Here is a 12,121-nt window from a genome sequence, read left to right on the forward strand (position 1 = left end):
TATTTTTAATTTTTATATTTTGTATACGTTAAATTTTTAAAGTCTCATAATGGTATTTTTATTTGTTTTTGAAAAATAACATTTCTTTTAGTTATTTAAGATTAAAACCCTAAATATGTTGAGATAATTAGTTGACGTCAGTAAAACATTAAATATGTAAAAGAAAAAACTAAACCATTGAATAAAATATATTAACATTACTTCATATAAAAATATTTATAATTTCTTAGCCACTTAGAGCTTTATAAGATCATGAAGGGGTAAGAAATAAAAGGAAAAAGAAAAAAAGGACAATGTTACGTTTTGATGAACAATAAACAGTACTGAACAGAAAGAAAGACAGCTGGCTATTCCTGCTCTTCTCTTCTTTCTTACAGTCATCTCTCATCTTTCTTCACTTCCCATCTTCTTCCATTCAAATTCAATTCTCCTTCTCACAAACCACAAAACCAACCAGCAAGCAAGAACCATCTTCTTTTTCAATCCACCCTCTTCATTATTTCATCTTCTTCTTTTTCTTCTTCAGACAAACATTTGCTTTTGGGTGGTAAGTCCTAATTCCGGTAAAGTTGTTTGCTTTTCTCCCATTCTTTGCAGCTTCTCCGTTTCTTTTGTGGAGAAAGTAAGAGGGGAACTGCATCCATAGGCTTCAACGTGGTAATTTGGATGTGGGATCTCATCTGACTTGGAATTCGTGCCTGTTATCTTACCCACATTTCTCCTTTACGAACTTTTGTCATTTTAAAAACTTTTTCTTGTTTTACATTTGGGACCCTTCTGTTGAATTGAGGTGTACCCAGTCATCCAAGTTTGATTTTTTTTATGACATTGGATAAATAAAGTTTTTTCCCTGCAATCATGGTACAACTACAAGGGTTTAAACTAAGCTTTTTTCTTTACTTTTCTTTTTCTTTTCTTTTTCCGGGGGAGGGTTGTGAGTGAAAATTTATGGTTACCGAACCTTTTTCTGGTTTTAGGATATGCATTACTTTTCAGGGCATTTGGATCTGGAAGAGCCTTTTGAGCCTGAAGATTCTTTTCTCTCTTTCACCCTCTCTCTTGAGTTCATATAATTCCTTGGGACTTGCTTCTTTCTAAATTTTTGAATTTTTTTACCACTGCTGACACTGGGTTTCTTGCTTATTTTTTTGTTATTGAAATGCAAATACCAGTCTAAGTGAGCACTGACAGCTTAGCTTGTGAGTCTGGCATTGACATTGATGAGTAAAAATATTTGTGAGATTTGAGATCTTTTAGTTGCGAAGATGGTGTGGCCATATGCCTGTGAGCTTCTTAGTGAGGTGAACTTGTAAGGTCATGAGGTGGAGTTGGTGGAGTTGCAGTGAGCTACATGTAGGAACAAGATGATTGAGCAATTCATCAATTTCGTTATTCGGCCTCCCAGGTATTAATTTTTCCTTCTGTGGTTGGTGGCATGACACTATTCATGTAAGCAGGTACCGTTATGATGTCTACAGGAAAGAGAATGTTAATTGTGTCATATTCATTAGGGCTCTTTCTCTTCACTAGAGGGTTCCTATTTTGTTCCCCACCCTTGTAATTACGTGTGTCCTGTACTTTTTTGTTTTTGTTCTCATGTTTATCTCCTGCCTTTAATTTCCATACCTGTTTTTACTAATATAGAATCGTATTAAATTTTCAAGGACATGTCATCTTAGTTGTTGAGAATTAAGGGGGAAAGTACTTGATATGCACCAAAATCATCTTTACCTTTTTAATATGCTGGTTCTTTCCTTGATAAGTTGTGTTTAAACAAGTAGTTTTTTTTATTTGATTTTGAAATTTCATTTACGGCATGTTTGTTTATAGGTTAAAGTTCTAAGCGTTCAAATATCTGTTCAGTCCAATCCAGATAGAGACATACTTTTCCGTTGAGATGCTTGGAAAGTTTTGAAACCTGTAAACCAAGCACACACTCATTCATCTTCAAAAAAACTATGTTAGACAGGCTTCACTATAAATCTTATCAGCTTTTTCTTTACTCCAGTAAATAACTATGAAAGTGCCCGTGCATCCATAATTGCTCAACTTGTTATTATCTTTTCCAGCAAATTTAGTTACAACTGTATCTACTTTGTCATATTTACAGGGCGGAGTATAATCCTGATCAGTACCTGTGGGAAAAGGAATTCACCCTTGCAAGTCGAACATACCAAAGGCAGGATTTGGAGGCAAGTATGGACATTATTTATTTGATGGTTTTTTGTAATTATTATCGTCTATATTTGGTTAAATCATGATTCCAATTGTTTTGCATACTGTTAAATTATCTGTTTTCCAATTGTGCAGCTCAAGAATGCTAGAGGCTATACCTTGAAGTGTAGCCATTATCTCCCATCTCCTTTCCCTGAAGATACTTCTCTTCCTTGTGTTATATATTGTCATGGAAACAGGTATCTGTTATTTAAATTGCTCTTGTCTTGGTGCTTTGTATATGCATGATCATAAATATAAATTTTTAGCTATTCTATTATTCTCCCTTGTGATATGTGTGCATATGTACAATTATGCAGTGGATGTAGGGCAGATGCCAATGAAGCTGCTGTAATTCTTCTTCCTTCAAATATTACTGTTTTTACCCTTGACTTCTCGGGTTCAGGCTTATCTGATGGAGACTATGTCAGTCTTGGTTGGCATGAAGTAAGTTATCTCTATATGCTTATTCCTTTATTAATTTCTGGATTAACTTAAGTTTTGGTCTATCCCATATTTTATGAAACTACTAATATGTGTCCATTCCTTTGGGTGGTAGAAAGATGATCTCAAGATGGTGGTGTCATATTTGAGGAGCAACAAACAAATATCTCATATAGGTCTTTGGGGACGATCAATGGGTGCAGTCACTAGGTATTACATTTTTACAAGTATTTCTGCTCCTTTTATACTTTATAGTTGCTATGTGTACCTGTACAAAAAAAGGTCCTAGGTGGATGATTTTAATGTTGGTTGTAGTATTATTTGATGACCTAAGTTATACTTCTCCCGTGTATATCCGTGTGTGTGAACAAAACTGTTGAGGCCTTCCTATGGGAAGTCATTTTTTTTTTAATTATTCAAGGAGAATGGTAACAAATGTCTTTAGGACAATGGTGAGGAAATCAAAAGTGGAAATTTTATGTGTACCTTCATTGTGATTTCCAATAGAAGTTTTTATCTATTAATTCTTAGCCAGTGTTTGTAACACATTTGTTAGCAAGACCCGCCACTCTTTGAGAAATTGGTACAGAAAAGAGGAAAATAGTTGAGCCCACCCCCCCTTTTTGGAATGCATATTTTTCATAATTTTGATGGTCAAGTTAGTGGGTTTTGTGGTATATCACATTCCCAACCTTACTCTGTATTAATGTCATTATGAGCTACCGTTATGCACATATTTCTTGTGTCATTGACATTGACTATTCACTTTTGCTTTGGTGTGATGTAGTCTTCTTTATGGAGCTGAAGATCCTTCTATTGCTGGAATGGTGTTGGATAGTGCCTTTTCAAATTTATATAATCTTATGATGGAGCTTGTTGATGTCTATAAAATTCGGCTTCCTAAATTCACTGTAATCTCTCTCTCTCTGGATGCCAACTCCCTTTGTAGTAAATGCTCAATCAAAAGAGAAAAAAAGGGACTCTATCTGGTCCCGTCCTAATATGATTCCAAGATAGAACTAACTGTAGAATTAGGAATTTAGGGTTTCGAAGTGAAATCAATTAAAAACAATAATAATGAAAACCTGGATAGAGGGAGTCGCCACAAAAAGGTTTGATAAGCCTAAGGATGATTGCCACAAGAATTGGTGAATTCTTGATAACGTTGCAAGATGCAGGGAAGAACCCTATCAGAGATATATTCTCTCTTAAATTGCCAAAACATTCATCCTCATTCTGAATTCCCTATATTTCAAGAAAGGATCATTTGTCCCAGTGGTTAAGTTGATATTTTTTAACTGGGCTTGGATGTCCTCATCACGTCCAAACAGTCATGCATGCAGTGATATGAATCTTTTGGGCATGATATCTGTTAGAGGTCTTTAAAACTATTTGTAAATTATGTAGTAAAATGGGGCGGTGTGTTGTTTGTCAAAGTTGTTCAGATTGAAAAAGTTTTTAAAGATGCTGCATTATTATAACTGCATTTAAAATCTAAATATGCTTTTCATTTGTACTAAAAAAATTGTCATACAGCTTTTCTTTTACATCCTTTTCCACTCATTTACTGGTTCTATATACCTCAATTTGTGTTTAGCTGGCTGAAGAATTTGATAGAATTTTGAACTGGCTCTTCTAATTTACAAATTGATTTGATTGACCTACTTAAGCAACATGCAAGGTGACTTTTGGTGCAGGCGTCTTAGATTAAAAATTTTCTTTGTATTAACCTGAATATTGTTGGAGATCCTACATTGACTAGAGATATGGTCAAATTATAATATAGATGGATGCAAACATCACCTTACCAAGCTGGTTTTGTAGGGTTTAGTTTGGGGTTAAATTTTAGTTTCTTAATATGATATTAGAGACATTTAGAGTCTATCTTAGTCAAGATATCTTTCCACCACTAACAACACACTGTCCCATTTTACTACATACACCACAAATAATTTTTAAAACCCTAAACCCTAAAGATTCATATCACTACATGCATGACTGGAATGATTGCTATACATGCAACTTTTTTTAACCATTATTGTTGTAAGGGGATATTGGTTAGTTTGCATGGTTTACTTTCTTCATGAAAACATTCAAGCAATATGGTAATACTATAGTTGTGAACTATGTTTATTTAGTCTGATATTCTGCTGGATTTGCCTCAATTAGGTTAAAATGGCTGTGCAGTACATGCGACGGGTTATTGAGAAGAAGGCAAAGTTTGATATCATGAACCTGAATTGTTTGTTGGTATGTATTAATTGTGCAGTTCTGTTGTTTTCCTTTTCAGAAGAATGGCAAGGCATATTTCAAGCTGTTCCACATTTTTTAATTATTAAAATTATTAATGTAATTATGTAAACTTCATTAACCATGAGAATGGTGCATTGACACTCCTCTTGTTTGAGGTGTTCGATGTTTTACCAACTCCCACATTGACACCTCCCTGATATCCTTATGACATGTGCCAGACAGTCTAGTCTTCACTATCTGTCCAATGAAAAATCTATTTTTTATCAACTCAGTTAAACATTTGAGTAAACACTTTGGTATGCATGGACACTTGCAAGGTCACTAGTACTATGATAAAAGTTTTCAATATTTTATCTAACTTTTAGAAAAAAAGATAGCTTAAAATTTAATATAAAAATATTTAATGACTCTTCTTGCAAGGCTTATATGTGTTTGTGTGTGTGTGGTCTCCCATTATCCTACATTTCGAACACTAGTCATGTTAGAATGTTCATATCATGACATGCTTATTTTTACCATGGAATCTGGGTGTTGTAGCTTTTATTTTCTGGCTAAACAATTTTTTAAGTTGAGCTATTTCCTTTCCATGTCTGAATTAATGTGTTTTAAACCCACAGGTTGCACCAAAGACATTCATTCCTGTTTTATTTGGCCATGCAAGTGATGACAAATTCATTCAGCCCCACCATTCTGATCTCATCTCTGAATCCTATGCGGTATTGCTTTATTCCAAATCTTTGAGGACAAACTTTTCTGAAAGCAATTTGCACCTTTTCTTAATTTGCAGCCAAAACATCTAACCTTGTTTCTGATTCTGTAGGGTGATAAAAATGTCATAAAATTTGATGGTGATCACAACTCCTCTCGGCCACAATTTTTTTATGATTCAGTTTCCATTTTCTTCTACAACGTCCTTTGCCCTCCTAATGTTCCTAGAGCTCATAAGCTTGAGAAATATTATGATTTGGGGGATTTGAAACTTGGTTCTGGTGTGGAGGAGGTAATTAGCATTTTGAATTTCATGCTCAGTTAAATTCGGATCATTCCCTACTACCACGGTTGCCTACTGGTCATTTTGTGTTTTCTTCACTTCAATTGTAGAATGTTATCAAAATACCAACCTACTTACTAAAATTGGCTATTGAAATATAGCCGAATTTGTACAATGTGCCTAGAGTGCAGCTTGTGAACTAATGAAAGGATACATTAAAAGGATGCAAATTACAACCCTAACAGATTAGGTAGTACATTTTCTCAACCTCAGTGCCACCTTACTCAAATTGCTAGTCTATAGCTTGCCCGAAACCTCTAAAACGTGTTTAAGATATGTGGTGGTGGGTCATAGTTAGCATTGATTGATTCGGACCAACCTGATGCACCCAAGAATCCAAACCAAACCAGTTAAATTGTTTAGGATTTTTGTGTTAGATTGGATCCTACCAGAAAAAAAACTAATCAAATTTGATGTTAATTAGTTAAAGTGTCAGATTCACATTTTGTATACATGATGACCCCAAAACGACACTTTTTCTGTTATTAATATTTATATTTTAGTTTTTATACTAACTAAATAGTGTGACTACATGAGTGAAACTGAGCTCAGCAATGACCATTCTGTGTCATTCCTCATTTGTGAATCGGAGACTTTGCTTCCCAAGCCCCAAATGGCAGACAGTCACTTATCTCACTTGATGACCCAACCCATAGCAGCCTTAGACAATCGCTCCTTATGGTCACTTCAACAATACCTAGCAGTGACATGAACTTCGTCACAATTTGAAAGGTTCAAACATGTTTTTTTCTTTTTTTCATTTTTTGGGCTTTTCTGCTTTCTTTTGTGAGTTCTTCAATGGGATCAGTGGGAGACACCATCAACAACTGGAAATGTGTTAAACTTAAACATATATTTAAAAAATTAAAAAAAGTAGAACAATGATGTTTTAAATGGTATTCTCTCTATTTCTGACTCTTATAATTGTTTTAGAGTAAATTAAGTAATCTTTATTCAAAAATTGTTTTGGGTAGTACCCATCTATACCTAAGATTACTTGGTTTTTACTTTCATTTATCATCATTGTATCACAAATCTACTTTCATTATATATATATTACTACCTAAGGGAGACTTTTCAAGCTCTCAAGATATACTTTCACTTTTTCTTTATTTTCTCAATTAGGGTGGGTCGATCACAGTGATCCTGTGTCTCTAGTGGTCAAAATGACTATTGTCCATCATTTCCTTGCAATGGTAGCTGTACCGACCCGTATTCGGGCGTTGACCAAAGTCAACATGTGGTAGGACCCACCAGGGGCTCCAAGAGGAAAAGTCAATATGTTGACCGCCTTGGGTGTTGCCAGGTTTGGGCGTCGCCAGGTATGGGTGTCGCCAGCTTTGGGCGTCGCCAGGTTTAGGCGTCGCCCACTTTGAAGGCGTAACCCGATTGTCTTAAGAGCGTGCTTTGGCTCAGATGATGCCACCCCCGATACCCACAGGTAGAGATGACCGTGGAGGGGGCGACATAGAAGGAGGCGGCACGGTAGAGGCCTGTAGGCCTTGGGCCTCTGTTTGTCAGAAAGGAAACATAGCTGAGAAAGGTGGATTGGAAGCCACACCTTTAGTATCTGTAAAAAGGGGCCCCAATCCACGGTCTACCCACACATGAAGTATAGGAATGCGGCAAAACGCACCACCGCTGATGACCTTTGGAGCAGATACGACCTGTAGGAGGCCACGCCCCAGAGGAGCATCTACATGCAGGGTACGTGGGTGGTTCAGGGGACTCCCAGGCGGGTGCATCAGTTGGCTCCCATGCAGTCACCCCTGGGCGCGCCAGCACTCCAACAGGGCTACCACACGCACTGGGATACTCCTAAGTCTGGAATACAGTGTCGTGAGGTACACTCGCTAATGAACTTAAGTCAGGGAAGCCACGTGGCAGAAACACCAACAAAGGTATATAAGGCACAAAGAGAAACAACATAAGGTACATTTTCCAGATACTCTGTCATTTGGCAAACGGTATGCAGTTGTGAACTTGAGAGAGAATAGGAGAGAATTCAGTTACGCACTTCCAAGAACACGGCGTTTGTCCTGTTCCGATACGGAGGTGCACGATGTTTTCTGCCTCGTTTACTTACTTGAGCGTAGGAGTGCAAACGGCCGCGAGCACGCCATTTGTCTCTGTGTTGCAGGAAATCTTCACAGGAGGAGTAATCTCGAAGGTCCGCGTTCCACCGTTGGAAGATACGCACGAAGGTGCTCGAGTTTCTGGCAGGAACAGTAGCCATTCATCTTTGGCCTCATCAATTGGATATTAAAAATGTTTTTCTTCACATGATCTAAAGGAAGAGGTCTACACAGAGCAACCTCCTGGGTTTGTTCCTTAGGGGGAGTCTGGTCTGGTTTGTAAATTGTGTTGCCCTCTGTATGCTCTAAAGCAATCTCTATGTGTTTGGTTTGGAAAGTTTATTCACATTATTCAAACCTTTGGGCTAGAACGCAAGTGAGGTAGATCTTCAGTTTTCTGCGTCATACCTCTCTAGGAAAATGTGTATATTTAATAGTGTATGTTGATGATATAGTCATTATAGGAGATGCTAGAATCCCTCAGCTAAAGGAACACTTATGCAATGATTTTCAGACCAAGGATCTTAGAAGTCTCAAATTCTTTCTTGCAAATAGAAGTAGCCCAATCAAAGGGCGGTGTTCTTATTTCTCAAAGGAAATATGATCTAGATATCCTAAAAGAGACTGGTATGGTTGAGTGTAAACTAGTGGATAGTCCTACGGATCCAAATCAGAAATTAACGGCAGAATAGGCTGAATCTTTCTCTGATCTAGAAAGATATGGAAGACTGGTTGGAAAACTTATTTATCTTACTACTACTAGACCAGATTTTTCTTCTGCAGTTAGTATTGTGAGTCAGTTTATGCACACTCCTTGATATCTCAAAAAGGTTTTAGGACAAGGTCTACTTTATAAAGATAAAGGGAATATACGTAAATTCAATCTGAGGTCCTTTCAATGATTTTGTCAACACACTTGCAAGTTGATCATTGGATCCAACAAACTAAGTACCAATTCTCTTGGATAACAACTTTTCTCAAATGAAATGATATTTGATCTGTTTTGTTCTCCCATGGAACACATGATTAGAAGCAATGTGAAGAGCTGCTTGATTAACTAATCCATTAGTTGCTACAGTGGTGCTTCTTCACCACATATGCCTGTCTTGGTTAAAAGGAAACAAATTGATTGGTGTTTTTATTTTTATTTTCAATGGAATGTGGTCTACCAAAAAAAAATATTGGTCGCCAATTAACTTGAACCAAACCAAACCCAATCAATGAATATGGATTTATTTGGGTTCACATCTTCAAATTTGATTCAAAGTGACGAGCCAACTATCCTAACTAGTGTTGGTGGGCACAGATTTGTTTGGTTTGACCTTGTTGGATATTTCGATTAGATCTAATCAATGGTCGTCTAGTTGGATTTGTTCAGTCTTGAATATTTTGTCATTAGGTTGGTGCACATCCTGAGTAGATAAAGAAGTTTTTTTTTTTTACCGCAGTAGATACAAAAGTTTGAGACACTGTTACTGATATTGACCGTCTTATTTTTGTCACGGGACAAAAATAATTTTAGAATTATTTGTCATGGGACAATGTGGTATCAAGATGAAGATTATTTTAGAACTATTAATGAAGGACTCAGTGTTTAGGATCTTTTAATTTTGGAAACTGGCTAAAATTCTCTTTCTCTGACATTTATCTATCCTTTCACCTTTTGGAAATATTAACATAAGTAATTATTATGGGTTATGTATTGATATGGTCATATCATATGATTGAGCTTGTATTATTTGAGCATTTTTTTTTTCAGAACAGGAACTAATTTGCTCTTGTTTTCATTCTAGAGCCTATTGTATGAGATTCTCTCTAGTCTGAGGTCTGCATCAACCGATGCTGCAAGTTCATCTTCTCTGCTTCCAGCAATTTCCACCACAAAATCAGTTACAGAACTTCTTTCGGAAGTCGCACCAGTGACTGATGTAGTAGGGCCTATTCATGTCTTTTTCTTTAAAGAACTTTTTGATGTTTAATTCATTCATCACTTTTAAATTTATAATGCAGGAATCCTTTTTTAGAGAAGATACTGATGGCAATGGTGAAACTGGCCATGATGAACCCACGGATGTGCAGGTGATCTTATCAAACACTGTCTCAGCAGTTAACAAAATCTTTCAGGGATATTTTTTTATCTCTAGGTTTCTCTATTGGAACAAGTATCTCATTTTTAGGTCTAGACATTATGTGGTTATTTTGGTATGTTATATTTTAAAAAATGTCTACAATATAGGTACTACTATAATTTTTTAAAAGTTGTAAAAAATACAATTTTGAATAAAATTTTAGGTCAACCATATACTCAGTTGTATTGACAATGTTCAAATAGTATTCAATGAGTTACTATTCATTGGCTTAATTAACCCTTAGAGTCGTTAGTTTTCGTTGAATTGAAAAATATTATCTAGAACCCCTTCTTCGGGGCAATTTTTCTTTATTTATTATAAATTTATTTAATTGTTTTTTATTAATTGAAAGGAATTTGATTTCCTTATACTTCAAAGATGAAGTATGCAATGCAGTGACGTCATAATACCTGAGTTATTATGACCCAGAAACCAATACTAATTATATTCATATTTGATGTCCTAAACCTAATAGCACTCTTTGGAGATTTTTAGTGCCAACAAATCCATTCACGGACAAAATGATTAAAAAAATGCAAAATTAAAGTGTTGTGAATCAAAAAGTTTCCATAAGTGCAAGTTGATTGAGAAAAGACAGGGTTTTCAGAACAATTATAATTGATCTTAAGTCTTGGTTTAATGGGCCCTTGAAGTGATATTGAGACTATTACCACATTTTATAATTTTAGCATTCTTTTTTTGAAGTGTGGCATGGTTGAATTTGATAGGATAACCTAACTGGCGAGGGTGAAGATTGCTGTTCATATACGAGCTCAAATAGAGAAAGTTGGGGCAGATGTTCTTCTTTAGGCGGCAGTGATGAAGAATCTTGTGCAGATTTAAGGGCTGATGATACCCTCTCTCAGGTATAACATACATAGGAAATGATATTGGAAGTGATTGAGAGTACTATGGATTACTTCAATCAGAACTACTTGTTTCGCAGTCTGTGTGCTTCATATGCATGTATATTCCATGTATATGTAATGTAATAATCTATTCCTTGCCACTGACATGCTTCATTTGTAAATAAATAATGTCAGAATACTGTGAAGGTGTTTGCGACACCTATGCGTGGCACCAAAGAAAAATCGTTGTACCCAAAAGAAGATGACAAAAAGCACAAGAAGAATAAGAAAAAGAAAGATGAAAGCGGTGTGAAGAAGCCGAAGAGCGAGAGGTTTGAGAAGCTGGAAGCTCTAAGCAGACGCCTGCGGCATTGCCTTATGAAGGGATCAAACCATCGAAGGCATAAGTCCTCTTAGACTCACCTCTCACCCCTTCTTCTTTTGTATTATATTATTATATTATTACCCATCCATCCTCTAACTCTAATGTTCTTTCAACATTAAATATTAGAATACTATTTGTATCCCGATTCAACTTTTTTTTAGGTTACTTTAGGAATTGGCAGACATTGGTTTCTCTTCGGCTTTCATTTCCCTACTGTGATTATTTGATATTTATGAAGGTGGCTCTCCCAATTGCCTAGGTGAGCTCCTTATTACACCGATCCCACACACAGATAAGACTATTCTAAAAATATATAATTATGAATGCCTCAAAAGTGTAGCTTCTTCTTCCTGCACCCCTACATTTTTCTTCCTGCACCCCACAATTTTCTAAATCCCGAAATTGGTCTTAATATTTTATTTGAAAAAGGACACCGTGGTTACCGGAAATAGGAATCTGGGAGTGTACTACGGATTCAGCAATCTAGAACTGAATATTTTTTTTTCCGGATGAGAGGGTGTTCTGGAAGCAATTTTTGCATAAATTATTGATTTTTGGATTGTTGAATCCGGAAGTCTAATTCTATTACGGATTCATGGATCTGGAACGTTTTTTTTTTTAAATTATGGATTTTTGAATACGGAATGCATATTTCTGTTACGGATTGGTGGATCCAGAATGTTTTTTTGAATGATGCATATTTTGAATTACGGATTGGTGGA

General features: G+C 36.0%; 1 protein-coding gene across 4 annotated transcripts; it reads left to right on the forward strand.

The window, feature by feature from the left end:
- The first annotated feature begins 273 nt into the window (after positions 1-273).
- LOC137806820 (uncharacterized) lies at positions 274-11,591 on the forward strand. 4 transcript variants are annotated; one of them, XM_068607118.1, is made up of 14 exons: positions 274-547; positions 1,173-1,405; positions 2,111-2,192; positions 2,311-2,414; positions 2,535-2,661; positions 2,774-2,868; positions 3,446-3,569; positions 4,828-4,908; positions 5,529-5,627; positions 5,732-5,911; positions 9,831-9,968; positions 10,048-10,116; positions 10,895-11,032; positions 11,210-11,591. In XM_068607118.1, the coding sequence occupies exons 2-14, from the start codon at positions 1,365-1,367 to the stop codon at positions 11,429-11,431; spliced, it is 1,500 nt and encodes a 499-aa protein (XP_068463219.1). In that variant the 5' UTR covers positions 274-547; positions 1,173-1,364; the 3' UTR covers positions 11,432-11,591. The 4 variants fall into 4 exon arrangements, with proteins under 4 accessions (XP_068463219.1, XP_068463220.1, XP_068463221.1 ...); XM_068607119.1 differs by having other exon boundaries at positions 9,831-9,965; XM_068607120.1 differs by lacking the exons at positions 5,529-5,627; positions 5,732-5,911.
- Positions 11,592-12,121: the final 530 nt, after the last annotated feature.

The sequence above is a fragment of the Phaseolus vulgaris genome, chromosome 3 (assembly GCF_000499845.2).
Source record: "Phaseolus vulgaris cultivar G19833 chromosome 3, P. vulgaris v2.0, whole genome shotgun sequence".
Classification (NCBI taxonomy): Eukaryota; Viridiplantae; Streptophyta; class Magnoliopsida; order Fabales; family Fabaceae; genus Phaseolus; species Phaseolus vulgaris.

Excerpts from the sequence above, each read along its gene's own strand:
- LOC137806820 (XM_068607118.1), top strand. The coding sequence starts at position 1,365 with ATGATTGAGCAATTCATCAATTTCGTTATTCGGCCTCCCAG. Across the intron at positions 3,570-4,827 it reads TTCGGCTTCCTAAATTCACT|GTTAAAATGGCTGTGCAGTA; the intron begins GTAATCTCTCTC and ends TGCCTCAATTAG. Across the intron at positions 11,033-11,209 it reads CTGATGATACCCTCTCTCAG|AATACTGTGAAGGTGTTTGC; the intron begins GTATAACATACA and ends AAATAATGTCAG.